Here is a 16,665-nt window from a genome sequence, read left to right as displayed (position 1 = left end):
ATAAACCAAAAAAGCATATAAATCTGTCTGCAAAGCAGACTGGTTTTAGGTGATACACTGAGACATGGCCACTGTTCACCCAAATTTGGTGTGATTACTGCAGCAGAATGGTTTCAAGGTAATAATCACTTTGACTGAAACAGAAAATGAACAGCTTAATTCATACAGCTCAAAAGGTCACAGATTATAGCTACAGTAACGCTGACTTACACCATATGCAAACAACAAGGAACAACAGTTAAAACTTACTGACACGAGGAAAATAAATATAGAAACTAAACAAACACATGAATGAGGAGAGAGAATCACTCACATGCTTGTTAGTGGCCTAGAAAAACAAATAAGTACCATGCTAAATAAATCTGCACACAACACAAAATAGGCATCCGAAGTCTGAAAGCTCATTTGAAGGTAGGAGCTTCTTAAAATGAAAATTGAGATGAAATTCTGGAATAACACCTTTGTTTCATCCTTCTTGAGGTTAGTAAACATAAACTATTTTAACAGTTTCCAACATATTCTGCAGTGGCTTTAGACACAGTTTAACAGTCAGGTTGCTTTAGTTCACTGATCCAAAAATTAAATAACTATTCAACCCAAAGTTTTGACCTCCACTGCCCACGAGTTCAACACCTGATTGTATTTGCAGTGCAATCACACATTTAACAGCACTGATGCTGAAGCCATGAAACTGCCCTCTTTAAAATGCTCCAATTAATTCCAAATCATGAAAGAACCAGAAATAACTTCAGAAAAAGCTCAGCAGAACAACGGCGTGAAAACACCACCCTCAAGAAACCAGTTGCAAGAAATGAAGCACAGCAGTGTTTTGTCCTTCAAAACAGAGAATGGATGGGGTTCTAACAATTCTGATTATTTTCAGGATGCTGTTTTTCCTCCTCATACCATTCAATGCTCTGCTATTTCTGTTACAATTCCATTTTTGCCATTATGGTGCAAACCTCAGCAGCTCTGGAATGGCCACCAATTCTGGGTGTTTGGACAGCTGTGTGTCTGAAATATAAACTGCTAGAAACCCACACAAAGTCAATTAACTGGGTCTCTAATGAGCTCAATAAATACTATTTAGTTGGCCATACTTGGTGCGTGAAGACACGGAGCATGTCCCAGCTCTCAACACAACCTTGACGACCAGAACACAGAAATAACTGTTTCTAGTGAGTCCTGCCAAAATTGCATTTTCCCATCATAAATAGGATGCCACAGAACCACTGCTGATCTGAACTAAGCAGGACCAACATCCTCTGCACAGTTAACGCTGGCACACAAGTCTGCTGCCCCACAGCCACACAAACTGCAAAAATGCAGCTTTTTGGAGGGTTCATGGCTACACCAAAAATCCAGAAGGAGTATTACAACACGAAGGAATTATCCACCCAGTCCATGTCATTCATCTCCTGCACAAAACTTACACTCCTCCCACGAGAGGGGTGTTTTTAGAGCTAAAAAGTAACACATTTTTATTTTAAAACCTCCCCTGCACTGCAGCATCAGTGGAAAATCTTGTCTGAAACAGCATATGAACAATGGACACACTTCATTTTTTCCAATTTTCCAGCTAAATATTAAAATCTTAGAAGTAGAAACGTACTGAAGGAGGAAGAGTTCTCTCAGAGACTTTACAAGAAATAAATTTATTTTTCTGTGTTTCAGATGAAATGCTATCTTGGTTAATGAGCACACTGCAGGATGTGGTGTCTGTGCTCAGTCCCACTCGAAGTGAGAAGTCTCATCAATCAAGTTCTCTGAGAATCCTGCTAAGCTCCAAATTAGGATGTGACTTAAAACCCAGCATTTTAAGCATAGAAAATCCACTTACATTGACCAAGCCAAAGTAATGCTCATTCACAGGGAACTGCTCAGGACCAATCTCTTTCTCCAAAGCAGAGGCATTGGCGCCCTAAAAAAACCAATATATATGTTAGAGAAAATAGAAATTTCCTTAAAAACCCCAAAGCTTAGGAAATTATTCACCTCCATTGAAAATCAGCGTTTTGTGTTTGCTGTGTTCTTCAGAATTAAATGAATATGATGTTTTATTATCATAAATGTACCACGGTCTCATATAAAATCTCAACTCCCTCAGCCAAAATTAGTAATCTGATCTAACAGAAGGGTTTTCCACATTTGAGTTTATTTGGAAATTACCACAATCAACTGTTCTCCCTTAAAACACCAGGTTGGCCACAGTGATCTTGAGACAGCAACTGAATTTAGTCAAGAATGCACTGTAAAAATAAAGAAACTTACCATGTATTTTTTCTAGCTTTATTTTGCAAAATATTATGGACAAGTGAAGCTTTTGATTACAAAACCCCAGAAGAATGGAAGAAAGAGTTTGATCACATCTCAGATCACCTGAAAGTGCTTTGGCTTTGCTACCTTTCATTTCAGGGGGATGTATGAAGCTCACAGTGCATTTTGACACGTCCTTGAGTTTCCAGCAGTACAATGAGGATGGAATTTGCTCTTTTAGACACAACTGAAAACCACCACTGCTCTCATTTGGCACATAAAGACACAACTAAAGCATTCCAATGTTTTATTTTGAATTTCAACTTGGTCCACTTAATATTCAAAGTGGTTTCTTCATCTCTTTCCATTTTCAACCCACCAGCACCTTATGGATGGGAATATCTCGGGGTTTGGTACCTTCCCTCATTCCTCTCCACCTTGTTCTTTAACGCTTCTTGCTGATGCTCCAACATTCCCGAGCTCCTTCGTGCAGAATCCAAACACTTTGGATTCCAAATTCTGTTTTAAATGCCCAAGTGACTCCAAGTCTAACCTTGCCCAAACAGAAATCCTCCTGCACAGGTGAGCCACCTTCAGACACCTCAGAAAAGCATTCAACCAAACATTACAGTCCAGGAAACTCAATTAATTTATTCCCTTGAAGCTACCAATGCTTTTTAATCACTGAGCAAACATTTCCATCGCTTCCTTATTAATTTGAGTAGAGACTGTAAGGACAGTTCCATCCAGATTGTCTTTAACAGAGAAATAACTAAAAATTTCCTAAAAAAACAGGAAAGAAACCAAGAAATAATCTGGTTTAACAGTTGTAGTTGGATGTCCCCCATCAGATTTACAGTGAGTTACATTTCTCAAAGCAGATAAAATGAGGCAGGCTTAGAACTGGGTACTGCAAACCCCACAAAATATTCCCAGGGTGCTGACAGATTTACAAGCAGAGCTCTGCTCAAGCAGCAATTACACACAACATTTTTGAGGCATCAGTGCCAGTTCAGGCAGCTCCTTTCATTTGTTTCCTTGCAGTCATTCCCTGCTTCCAAGGAGTTCTTTTTCCTCCAATATCTCCCCCCCAAAAAAACCCAAACCAAACCTAAAAAAAAGGAGAATCATCAGCAAGGAGGATTTGCTGACAAGGGTCTTTCCTGGGCTACCTCAGCTCTCCACTTCCACTGCTCTGATCCACACTGCCTTTGGGAAATGCTGTAACTGGAGATGAGCATCAAAATTCAGAAATGCACAAGAGGGGAAAATTCCGGAATTTTCAGCCTAGAAATCAGAACTGGCTCCTGCTGAGGTTGTTTTGCTCTTCCATGCTGCATGTTTGGAGACTAGGAAAGGAGGATTTGTAAATCCTGTCAGCTTGTGCAGTTTCAATTTCTCTGGAGTTTCCTTGCCCCCTCCATGATCTCCAGTATTTTATCAGGCAAACACTGGAGAGAAGCCCATTAAAGGAGGTACCAAACCTCACAGAACCAGTGACACCTGACAGCCCAAATGCTCCAGCTGGAAAGCACAACACATGGAATAAATACCTGAACAAATAAATAAAACCATAAGAATTGTAACTTTTAATAAAGCTGTGATATAAAGAATTGAATAACCTACCATAAACCAGGCTTGTCAGCCAAGCCACCAACCTGTATCCATTTAACCTGACAGGTTACAGGTGAGTTTTTTCCCAAGTATTTCCTTGTATTTATTGCCCAAACTTTATACATCTGGGTAAATTAACTGCAGAGGCAGATTAAAAAAATAAGGTTTCCTTAAGAAATTAGATTATATTTAACGTATTATTTACAACTGAAGTGGTAGATGCCTCATCTCTGGGAGTGTTCAAGGCCAGGCTGGAGCAACCTGGGATAGTGGAAGGTATCCCTGCCCATGGAATGGGATGAGCTTTGAGGTCCCTTCCAACCCAAATCACTCTGGGATTCTGTGATGATTCTAAAGTTTCTTGCCAGAGAATATTTTAAATGCATAAAATCATAAAAATCCCAAAAGAGGAGTCAAAGCACTTGTGGGAGGAATAAAAAAAAATCACAGATTAATCATAAATGGTTCTGAAGATGCAAACTTGCAAATTAAATAGTGAAAAAGCTCCAGGAAATGCAATGCCCAACATTCCAGGGAAAAAGAACTCCCTTGCAGAAGCACAGATGATTCACCACGGAGTCAGTGTCCAGGAGAACTGCACTAAACAAGGATATGGGATAGGGGGGGAAATCCACTTTATGGTGAGGGCACCACTTGGCCTCAGTCTTGTTTTGGGGTAAGGTCCAGAACTGCAAAGTCCAGCTCCTCCCAGTCAGTGATCTCTGCAACTCAATTAACAATTAGCCAATTAACCCAGTGCAGCTGAAAGCTGGTCCAGCCTGAGCCATGTCCTGCTGCAATGAGGCTTTGTTGTCACACTGACAGGTGTCACACACCTTTGCCACCCCAGCTAAAAGATTTTTCCATCTTCCACAGATCAGAGGAATATTTCCTCACAAGAAACAATCCACACTTCATCATTTTGGAAATATAAAAGTCACATCTTGTCTAGAATTAAAAATCTAATCAAAGTGGCAAGTGTACATAATATGAAATTTTATTTTATTATTTGGGGAATTAAGAAATGCATCTCTTTGGCGTGCCAGAGCCGAAGTGTTCTGCATCTTGTGGTACTTTGCACACCTAAAACCATCAGAAAATCAATGCAGTTTTGCTAAACTACGTGACACATTGTGGGAGCAGCAAGAAATGCCATGAAAAAAATCCTTCATCCATAGCAATCGAGTTTGCTTGACATAAAACAGCTAAGCAAAAAGACCAAAAACTAAAATACAGCTGAATGTAAAGATTAATGACTTCTCACTGCTAGTGAAAGGGAAATAAATGAGTGTTTTAACAACCCCAGAGTACATCCTTGGCTTCTGGGAGGTGCAAGGAAATGCTCTCTCTGCTGCTCTGCTTCAGGACCATCAAACTCAGTGCTGTGAGCAGGAATAAACCCAGATTCCTACAGCACACAACTACCCCAGGAGGAAAACGTCCCCTGATTTAACCACGTGGTGATAGTGATTGACTTACATAATGAGATGTGAATTTAGCGTCTCACAGTGGTGGCGGAGGCGACAACGGAAGTTTCGGCACTTGTAAGCAGAATTTTCCATTTTCTGGAAATTCTTGGGACTTCAAGTGTTGTCTCAGAGCTCCCCTTTTCTGCTCACACCCCACTCACAGAACTGGCTGTGCTTCCACAGTTCCGGAATTATCAGTCAAACAGGAAAATGAAATACTGCCTGGCCCATCTCAACTATCACCACCTCAGCAAGAATGCACACAGCTAAAAACAGCCAAGAAAACCCCCAAAGAACAACAATAAAATATTTCCTGTCACAGCTGCAGTCATTTTACTTTAGGCATATCAGCTAATTAAAAGAAGGGTCTATCCAAGAACATTTAATGTCTGAAAAGACAAAGAACACCCTTAAAAAAAACTAATATACCAAATATTAAAGTATCAAACAACAGCAGAGGGAACTGTTAATATTCAAGTTTTCCTCACGTTTTCATACCAACACAACGAGGGACATCTCACCAATATCTTGATTTAAAAATGTAAGAAAAGGCTGGATGTGGCACTCAGTGCTCTGGGCTGGTGACAAGGTGGGGATTGTCATGTTGGACTCGATGATCCTGGAGGTCTTTCCCAAACTAGAGGATTCTGGGATTCTATTCCATGCTCAGAGCTGGACGAGATATAGAGAAAATAGCATTGGGGTAAACTAGTATCTACCCAGAGAACACCCAAGGCAAGTTTTGTTGGATTTTTTAAAGAAAAGGGATGTGAAAAGAGCAGTTTGAAACCCCCTTACCTGAGGGAGCTGTCTAACCAAGCCATACTGAGGCAGTGATCCCACAGTACTCCTGAAATTTTAACTGAATAACCCATCAAAACCAGAAGAGAGATCTATCAACTCTTCTAGCTTGTAAGTTCTGAGTGATTTTTGCTCCCTAGAGAAGTCTTAAAGATTTATCTCCAGTTCAATGCACCATGCAAGTGGAATAAATAGCAGCAGACTTTTGTTTCTCACCCAGCTCACTGCAGCACCAAAAGGAGATCACAGAGAAGGATAATTAGGCATTACTGCCTCTTCTTAAAAAAAAATCCTATTCCTGCAAAGAAAATGAGTATTTTGCATAGCCTAGATTTAATTGATTTCAGAATCTGAAAATGTATCAATTTTCCAGGGGCTTCAATACTTGGTGACCTTAAACTTACTGGATTTGTAATTATTCTTACAGATAAAAGCTCATAGTTTGCATTCACTTATCTGACAGGAATCAGAGGAGTGCTCAGTTTTGTCTGTATTATATTTAATTTGCTTTATGACAGAAATTGCAATTGGGCTCTGAGTTGAAGAATTTTGGTGAACCTGTGGATGAATATAAGCTGGGAGTGATTATGAACAACCCCACAGCTCAGAACAGGAGCTGCTGTCAGCTGAGAATTCCACATTTCCATCATCCTCATGGTTCCTGCTTCAATTTACAACCTCTTTCCTTTCCAGCAGTATGAGTTTTACTGAGTTTCAGTGAAATCCTGAACAACCACAAGCTCTGGCTGACAATTAGTGGACTGTTAATACAGACTACCCATTTTTTTAACCTGAACTAACACTTTCCCACTTGGCTGGAATCCCCCTTTCCATTCCCAAATATCTCCTTTCTGTTGCTCTGGAGGTAACTCTGCACATGTAGGGATGGTTAGAAAAGCAGAAAGAAGGGTGTGAGGAGACCAGAGCGTGGAGCAGCTGCTGCTGCAGCTCCAGAGGAAAAAGGACCAAAATTAGCACAAGCCTGGGTCAGGATCCTCACTGTTATTCTGAGCTCCTGTCAAAATAATCAGGTCAGTGCTGTGCTGCTGCTCAACAAACAGTGAGCACTAGAGCTGGAAAATGAGGGAAAAACCCACAAAGCAGGGAAGGAGTCACGAGTGGGAAGATCCCACTGCCCTGGGAGTTCATGGCATTCACCCCTGACAAGCTCTGAGGGGCTCTAATTACACAGGTTTTGAATTGTCAGTGGGTTTAGAACCATTCCATAACCACCACTAACTCAATGGAGTAACAAAAAATACTCAAGATTTCTTTGGTGTCATTGACAGACACAGAAATTCAGAAAGACTTGTCAAACAAATGCTTCATGAGGTTTTAATTGATGGTTTCTAACAGGGATGAAGCAACTGCTTAAAGTACAAGGGAATTAAGTAAAATGGTGAAGTCCTTACAATCTTTTCAAAAATACAACTACAAACTTACAGTTTGGTCTTTTTTTCAAAATTGATCCTGTCAAAATCTACAAGAAGTCAATTTTTTTTTTGTTAAATTTTGCTATGCTTATTTTGGGCACTCCACTACTTTAGATGGACATACATAAATATACACACCCCAACAGATGCTCCATTTACAGTTCATTTGTGGACAGTTGCAGATTGTCAGAAGAGAACTTTTAAAATCTGGATGTGTCTCCCAAAATTTCAGAAAGCTTTCTATCTGTTCATTGTATCCTGTTGAAACTGTAGGTCTCTATGCTTGCCTCCACCCTTCAGCTGCTTCAGGCCTATCTAAAACACATCCAAGACTAATCAATTCCATTAGCTCACTTTCAACAATCAGTTAATTTAAAGCCCTCTCCATACAGCCCATGCAAATTAGAAGATTCAGCCTCTCTTTAAGGATAATTACTATTGTTTTAGCTCAGTACAAAATATTAATTTCAACATTACCTGATTTTTATGCATTTCTCTCTTTGCAATGAATCTAATTCAGTTCGAGTGAAGGAATTAAAGGCTCGTAACTCAGGGGATCTCTAACCTTTCCCTGCAGCTGGATGCACACCCAGGAGCTGTGTAGTATCACTGGAGTAAAAACCTGATGAAGTAAAATCCCTGAGGATATTTGGCTTGGACTCCACACCATCCTAACTCCTGGACTGGAACCAGCTGCTTCCCACTGAGCACCTGCCTGCAAAAGACATTTCCCTTAAAGAAAGGCAAAAAAAGGGGAAAAAAACTACAGGATTTCAGTGTCCAGAATGTGCCAGGTGCACAAGTCTTGCTCTCTAATTACTCATTTGGCTTTGAACAAAATGAGAGTAGCAGAAGATTCAAGGTTTAAACCAAGCTGGGAAGCAGCTTCCAGGTTGTGCAGAAAGGCTCCCAGGGACACCATCAAGCAGCACTCCAGATTACAGGAGCTGCTTAAACCCACTGCTGAAGAGTTGTTTTTAAGAGTGAATAAACAAATCAAACCAAAAAGGGGGGGAAAAGAACAAGTAGGCCAAGCCAGAGCTACTTAAAACCTGGCAGGAAAGAAATCTGCATGAGCTGATGCAGAAGTCTGCCTGCACTTGCTGCATTTGCTGAGATAATATTTCCAGCTTCAGGACTATTAAAATTACCCTGGGGAAGTGGAAATGGAGCAGATTGGGGTTGTATTGCTGCAGGTTCATAGAACAAACACACTGTCGTGGTTTTGTAAACACAGATTAGATGTTGCTTTCCCCATCCTTTAAATCTCCTTAGCTGTGTGGAGCACTGAAGTCAGATAAAAAGAGCTGTCAGCTGGGGGTTTGAAAGGATCCCTTTTCATGGATCTGGGAAGGCTGTCTGTGTTCCAGGCATAACAAATTACTGTAAATTGAGCCCTGGATTGGAGCACTTTGCCTGCATAAGCACTCCAAACAAACTGATAATCCTGAAAGGAGCAGTGTCACAGACTATCCAAGGCTCCACGCTTCCCCATTTCCAGTGGGGAGGAAAGCTCACAGAGCACCCTGACTGCTGCCACGGCACCCAGAGAAACTCCAAAGTGCTGTATTTCCACAGGAGTTTTCTCCTATGAAGCCTTAACTGGAGTGGTTTTAAATCAATGAATGCAGGCTGCTTTGTAAATTCCTCCAAGCACATGTTTATTCTGTGAGGAGCTGGTCCTGCAAGGTGCACAGGATCCACACCTCCCAAAGGCAAAGCAGGGCCCACACTCCTGTGAAACCCTCTCATTTTATGCTCTTTAAGTGAGATAGCAAAGCTGGGCTCCAGTGAAAAAAACATGTGGAAAGGATGCTGGAGACAGGGCAGGAAAAACAGAACATTTGTCAGCAGCTCCTTCCCCTCCTCAGCCACTGCCTCCCACATCAGCACTGCTCCCAGTCCATCCCAATCTCCTCAGCCACTGCCTCCCACATCACCACTGCTCCCAGTCCATCCCAATCTCCTCAGCCACTGCCTCCCAGCTCATCCCAATCTCCTCAGCCACTGCCTCGCACATCAGCACTGCTCCCAGTCCATCCCAATCTCCTCAGCCACTGCCTCGCACATCAGCACTGCTCCCAGTCCATCCCAATCTCCTCAACCACTGCCTCCCACATCAGCACTGCTCCCAGTCCATCCCAGTTCATCCCAATCTCCTCAGCCACTGCCTCCCACATCAGCACTGCTCCCAGTCTATCCCAATCTCCTCAGCCACTGCCTCGCACATCAGCACTGCTCCCAGTCCATCCCAATCTCCTCAGCCACTGCCTCGCACATCAGCACTGCTCCCAGTCCATCCCAGTTCATCCCAATCTCCTCAGCCACTGCCTCCCACATCAGCACTGCTCCCAGTCTATCCCAGGCTCCTCAGCCACTGCCTCCCACATCAGCACTGCTCCCAGTCTATCCCAGTTCATCCCAATCTCCTCAGCCACTGCCTCCCACATCAGCACTGCTCCCAGTCTATCCCAGTTCATCCCAATCTCCTCAACCACTGCCTCCCACATCACCACTGCTCCCAGTCCATCCCAGTCCATCCCAATCTCCTCAGCCACTGCCTCGCACATCAGCACTGCTCCCAGTCCATCCCAATCTCCTCAACCACTGCCTCCCACATCAGCACTGCTCCCAGTCCATCCCAGTTCATCCCAATCTCCTCAGCCACTGCCTCCCACATCAGCACTGCTCCCAGTCTATCCCAGGCTCCTCAGCCACTGCCTCCCACATCAGCACTGCTCCCAGTCTATCCCAGTTCATCCCAATCTCCTCAGCCACTGCCTCCCACATCAGCACTGCTCCCAGTCTATCCCAGTTCATCCCAATCTCCTCAACCACTGCCTCCCACATCACCACTGCTCCCAGTCCATCCCAGTCCATCCCAATCTCCTCAGCCACTGCCTCCCACATCAGCACTGCTCCCAGTCCATCCCAGTCCATCCCAATCTCCTCAGCCACTGCCTCCCACATCAGCACTGCTCCCAGTCCATCCCAGTCCATCCCAATATCCTCAGCCACTGCCTCCCACATCAGCACTGCTCCCAGCTCATCCCAATCTCCTCAGCCACTGCCTCCCACATCAGCATTGCTCCCAGTCCATCCCAATCTCCTCAGCCACTGCCTCCCACATCAGCACTGCTCCCAGTCCATCCCAATCTCCTCAGCCACTGCCTCCCACATCACTACTGCTCCCAGTCCATCCCAGTTCATCCCAGGCTCCTCAGCCACTGCCTCCCACATCACCACTGCTCCCAGTCCATCCCAGTTCATCCCAGGCTCCTCAGCCACTGCCTCCCACATCAGCACTGCTCCCAGTCCATCCCAGTTCATCCCAATCTCCTCAACCACTGCCTCCCACATCAGCACTGCTCCCAGTCCATCCCAATCTCCTCAGCCACTGCCTCCCACATCAGCACTGCTCCCAGTCCATCCCAATCTCCTCAGCCACTGCCTCCCACATCAGCACTGCTCCCAGTCCATCCCAGTTCATCCCAGTCTCCTCAGCCACTGCCTCCCACATCAGCACTGCTCCCAGTCCATCCCAGTTTATCCCAGTCTCCTCAGCCACTGCCTCCCACATCAGCACTGCTCCCAGCTCATCCCCCTGATTTCTCCACCCACAAGACTCGTGACCTTGTGCTTCTCCCAGTGACCCAGTAACACACATAGGAGTGGAGTGGAGGCTTTGCCAGCTCAGCTCTCAGGGATTCTGCAGCTCTCTAAGAGAACAAACACAAACAGCTCCCAGCTGTGCAAGGCCCAGTGTTTACCAGCATTGTTCTTTTGTGAGCTGGCAGCGAGATTTTATCAGGAGCTTCACACATCAAACAGTGCAGGGACAATGCTGTGGAGAGTGAGGAAGTGGATGCTGAGGGAAGGTGAAGATTTATGAATAGGTTTATATTTGATTTATAACTTCAGACATTTTACAGAGCAGTAAAACTCAGCTGTGGGGCCAATCAATTGGTCTGAATGGGGAGACACATTCACAACTCAGTGCATGAGAGGTTACGAGGATAAATCATGGATTAGTTTAGGTTGGAAGGGACCTTAGAGCTCATCCAGTGCCACCCCCTGCCAGGGTGGGACACCTTCCACTATCCCAGGCTGCTCCAAGCCCTGTCCAACCTGGCCTTGGACACTGCCAGGGATCCAGGGGCAGCCACAGCTTCTCTGGACACCCTGTGCCAGTGCTTTACCACCTTTAATAGAAAAAATTCCTTCCTTTCTAGTCTAAATTAACCCACTTTTAGTTTAAAACCATTCTCTCTTGTCCTTTCATAACAAAGTTTATCTCCATCTGTTTTACAAGCCCACTTTAAGTATTCACTATAAAAGGAGCTGAAAATAGAAAATACAACATACAAACCACAATGATGCACAATGGTGCCCTTTATTTTGGCAGCAAGTGCAGGAATCCCCCAAACTGACATCTGCTGGAGCAAGCACTGAAAGCCATTTCTTTTTTAATAGCAACAAGACAGCAAGTGGTGTGCATGTAAACAGATGAATTCCAAGGCAATAAAAGCATTTCTCTAAATCCTGATTAAAGAACCAAACAACAGAGATTCAATAACAGAGCACATCTTGAACAAGCTACACTGTTATTCTAGCATCCTTCCCCAGGTATTCAGACTTCATTTTTAAATGGTAGCAGCTCTGAAGTAGAAGTCCTCTAATATAATCAGTGTCTACTTGGAACAAATGAACCATGGAGTGCCCAGCTTCCTCAACTCCATGGCACAACACAGCTGGGATCTCTCACTTTCCTGAGGACAACTAAAGCATGAAATTTTAAAAGTTTCTACACAATCAAAGCAGACACCAGAGCAGCACAAAAGCTCATTCATGCTATCAGGACTCCTGTAAAATCCTGCAGCTCATTCCAAGGGAAGCTGTGTGGTCCACCTAAACTGCAGGCTGGCTTTGCTTCCAGCCCCAAACTGTCAGAAGCCCCAGATCTGCAGCAATAAACACCCATCACACACAGCATTAGACCAGAATACAAACAGCACGTGGGAAAACCTTGAAGTGACCTCCTCCCTGCTTTGCAAAGGGTTATGTTTTTCCTCCCAAAACAATTATTCTCAGTTGTTCTTGGGCAGGGTTTTAAGTGCAAAGATTAATATTTGGATTCTTTCAGCTTAACAAGTCAGTCAAGAAGCAGAGCAGTGCTAGAGACAGAAATCTGCTTAGCCAGCTCTACTTCCACCCTCCCTTCTTGTAGTGATAAAAATAAATGCTATAAATGTTAATTCTCTGATAAAGCCAAACCAAAGTCCTACAGTTACAGGTGACAGCAGGGAGGTGACATTACACACCAGGGACACCACAGCTCTGCTTGAGCTGCCCAGTGTAAATTATTCAGGTGGCAAATGGAAATGAGGGACTTACAAATGCTGCAGCCACCTCCCCTCCAGCACTGAAGTCAATAATTACGTCCTGATTCAGAGTATGTAAGACTACCCTCAATTTGTAGCCTGGATTGGAGTTCTTCAGGCATGTCCTACTGGTTTAACCAACAATTAGACATGAATCTAGAGGAAGTGGCTCTAATTGCCTACAAGAAACAATATTCTGCTCACAGCTGACTATAGACTCCTCACAAGCTGCCAGAGGAAAAGCCCAGCTCTGGGCTTTGCACCTTGCTCCCTTCTCAAGTTCTTGTCTCCTCTTTCAAAAGTTCTGTCAATTCAACAAAAACCTCAAGTTCTGACTCAGGAACGCAGTTCTACAACTGCCTCAGAGCACAGAAAACACATCCTGAGTCAGAGGATGCAGTCACACCCAAGGAATTCTGCCCTCTTCACTCTCCTCAGACAAATGAGGATTCCCACCTGTCCAGCCCAGACCCACAGATCTCCCCTTTAAACACTTCTGAAACAGCAGCTGTAGACTTTTCAATGCAAAACGCCTCAGCAGTGCTCTCTGCTTCCATCCTTGTTGCCATTTTCCTCAATCCTGCAGCTGCCTGCAAACAGAAGGAAGAACTCCCAAAGCCCAGAGCAAAGGGAAGGGCTGGGACACAAAGCTGGTGCCAGGGAAGCAGAGCTGGGGCAGTGGCTCCTGGCCTTGGCTGTGCTTTCCACGTGGTGTCAGCAGCCTCCCTGAGCAATGAATCACATCCAAATGAACAACCCCTGCTCCCTCCCAGCTCCCAGTCCTGGCCAGGCTGGATGTGATGGAACTGCTGCCTCGTAAAGGCTGCCCTAGAGCAGAGGCTGGACAGAGTTAAATAATAAAGCAGGGATTCATTAAAAGGATCTCCTCCATGGATCCAGGGATTCATTAAAAGGATCTCCTCCATGGATCCACCTTGGGCAGCACAAGAGCCCAGCCAGGGCTGCACCCAAGATGAACCAAAATGGTCCCAAAATCCCTGACTGCTCCCAGGGGCTCTCACTGTGATCAGCTCTGCTCCATTTGCACATTGCAGTTCATTGTCCCATTCCAGCTCCAGCCCATGCAGTCCCATCCTGATTGTTTTTCTCTCTCCAGCCCACGTTGTTTGTGCTCTTGGGCCTGAGATTTGGATCAGTTGTCCTTGGTCCCCAGCTAGAGAAGGAATTGTTTTGTCTCCCTGCTCTGTGAAGAGAACTCACCATCCCATAATATGAAGCTCAGACCCACACGCTAAAGCAGCACGGAATCTGAAAAATAGAAAAGCTAAAACCTGAGGCATCAAAATCCTGGAAAAGGGATGGAGCTCACAACAAGGAAATGCCACCACCCCGAGGCACAGCAGAGCTGACCCACAGGCAAGTTATTTTAGGGAGGGGGAGATGATTCAAGTTCAACCTCATTACTGGCTGCTAATGAGCTCAAGCTTAGAATTTCATTTTTAAAGAGATATTGGAGAGGAATGGAGTGGCTGAGAAGCAGCCAGGAACAGCAGTCCCTGTGATGCTGAAGGGTCTGACAATGCCACAAACCTGGGTTTCATTTTTCCAGCCTGTAGGACAGATGATGACTGGAAATGCCGGTAAAAACTGCATATTTAATTAAAAAAAAAAAAAAAAAAAAAGGAAAGTCCTGTAGAATCACTACAGATTAGCATAATCCTGAAGAAAGCAGCTCCTAAAGGGACTTTGTTCATGTATTTCAATGTTTTTATAAAGAAGGCTCAGGTTTTTCATCTACCTTTATGACAAACCAAAGAGTATTTTACTTGCTGGACATGCAAATAAACTGATCCAGTTTTAAAATACAGCACCCAGACCTTAATTTCCTGGGCTAGAGGAGGGAATAAATGTTAATATTGACAGTAATTTCAGCCAAGCTACACATGCACCTAAAACACTGATGTTGACAGATTCCACAGCATTTGATTAAATGACTAATTAATAAATTTGGAAGCCAGTTTCATGCAATTATTTAGTGCTACCAGCACTGCTCTGTGATTTCTGCACAGAACTGAAGCAGCAAATTCTCCACTTGAAACACAATGGGGAGAATCTGCCTCCCCAGAGCTGCAGCAGTTCTTGGAAAAGAGCAGCCCCAGAACTTCAGGAAGGGAACGGGAGGAACCTGCCCAGCTTCCATCCACCATCCCAACCAAAATCCAGGCAGGCACAGGAGCAAAAATGCCAAAACCCCACTGGGATGTGCTCAGGCCTGGCTGCACAGTCCCAGGGAAATGCTCTGCCTTCCCTCTGCCCTCTCAATCCAACACTCAGCCAGCTGCTCTCAGGAATGCATCCAAAATATTCCAGGGACTGAGTCGATCTCTGCCTCTGGGGTGCAGAACTCCTCAGCAAATTTGTGACTCACCTCTCATGGCCTTCATCTCACCTGTGTCTGTGATGGCAATTAAAAAATACAAATTATCCAGGAAAAAAAAACCCATTTAGTGAGATTAGGGAACGATAAAGTCCTGGCAAGTCTTCTCCCAAAGACTTCCAGGGGGGTCTCCATGGCCAGGGATTTGAAAAGCAAAGATTAATGTCTCTTGTTAGGGGTGTGAAACTGCAAATGCCCAGTTTGTACTGGTTCAGTTCAGCTGGGCCTGGAGTCACACTGGGAGTCAGCACCTGCATGGAAAAGTAGGAAAATCCTGTTCCTTTCCCACCCAGCTGAAAACAGAGCCAGGAAAGTGGTGTGCAACAGTCCCTGCCGAGGCTGCAGAAGGGAGAGGGGAAGCTGAGCACGGAAAGGCTGGGACAGTGACAACCAAACTGCTCCACGTGGGCACCCCAGCCCGAGCCTCTGCTGCGCTCGGGAAGCGCAGCCCCTGCCGGGCTCAGAGCAGGGAACTGCTCCCAGAAGGTTCTCGGAGCGCCGCTCTGGTGTCTCACGGCCGGGCTCAGCTATTTCCCTGTGAGTCAGCTGTGCCCAGCGCCAGCCCGGCCAGCCCGGCCTCTCCTTCCACAGCAGCGGAACTTCATTACAAATTCTGCATAATCATGCAATTAGCAGCCCGCCTCTCTCCCTGGCGGCAGGGACGGTGCCGGTACACGCATGCACGTGCAGCGACTGCAGAGCTTGGACAAACGAGTAGAACGAGCTTTAAAATGAACTCAGTTATCGCAACAACCCACTACGACCTGGGCACAAGGCCAATCAATGCTCCATAATTCCTTTTCTCTCCGAAAGGCAGCCCCCACCGGCCCGAAAAACATTTCAGGGCACAGGCGGCGGCAGACACACCCACCGGGAGCGCCGAGTTCGCGTTTATGCGGAGCCTCCGGCACCCTTCCCACCGGATTTCAGCCCCATTATCCTAAATCCCTGCGAGCCCCGGCCGCGGCTCCCCGCGCTGCCCCGGCACAGCCGCTCCGCCCCGGCCCCTCAGACACCCGGTGCCGGCGGCGGGGCCTCCCGCAGCGATGGGTCCGCACCGCTCCTGCTGCCCGCACGGCGCCGGGGCGCGGAGGGCGGGCCCTCCCCGCCGCTCAGCGCGCGGCACAAGGCCGGGAGCCTGTGAGGAGCGGCCGTGCGGGCCGTGCGGCCGCGAGGGCTCTCACCATGGTACAGACGGCGGCGAGTCTCCGCACCGTCACCAGCGCCTCCATCCGCCCCCGGCCGCCGCCATCTTGGGCCGCGACTGACAGCGCCAGCTGCGCACCCGCTAACCGGCCCGGCCCGTGCGCCGC

General features: G+C 45.7%; 1 protein-coding gene across 4 annotated transcripts in view; it reads right to left on the bottom strand.

The window, feature by feature from the left end:
• Positions 1–16,665, bottom strand: part of LOC137482661 (ubiquitin carboxyl-terminal hydrolase 12-like) — a 29,692-nt gene extending 13,027 nt beyond the window's left edge. Inside the window, exons 1-2 of one of the 4 annotated variants that reach the window (XM_068205170.1) lie at positions 16,537–16,665; positions 1,841–1,921 (exon numbers count right to left, since the gene is read on the bottom strand). In XM_068205170.1, the coding sequence (XP_068061271.1) occupies positions 1,841–1,866 (26 nt within the window). In that variant the 5' untranslated portion in view covers positions 1,867–1,921; positions 16,537–16,665. Of the gene's footprint in view, positions 1–1,840; positions 1,922–14,246; positions 14,380–16,536 lie in introns of those variants that run through there. The other 3 variants (XM_068205168.1, XM_068205171.1, XM_068205169.1) reach the window with 3 other exon arrangements.

Source organism: Anomalospiza imberbis, chromosome 14 (genome assembly GCF_031753505.1).
Source record: "Anomalospiza imberbis isolate Cuckoo-Finch-1a 21T00152 chromosome 14, ASM3175350v1, whole genome shotgun sequence".
Lineage (NCBI taxonomy): Eukaryota > Metazoa > Chordata > Aves > Passeriformes > Viduidae > Anomalospiza > Anomalospiza imberbis.
The sequence above is the reverse complement of the archived record's forward strand: the minus strand, read 5'-3'. Positions and strand labels throughout refer to the sequence as shown.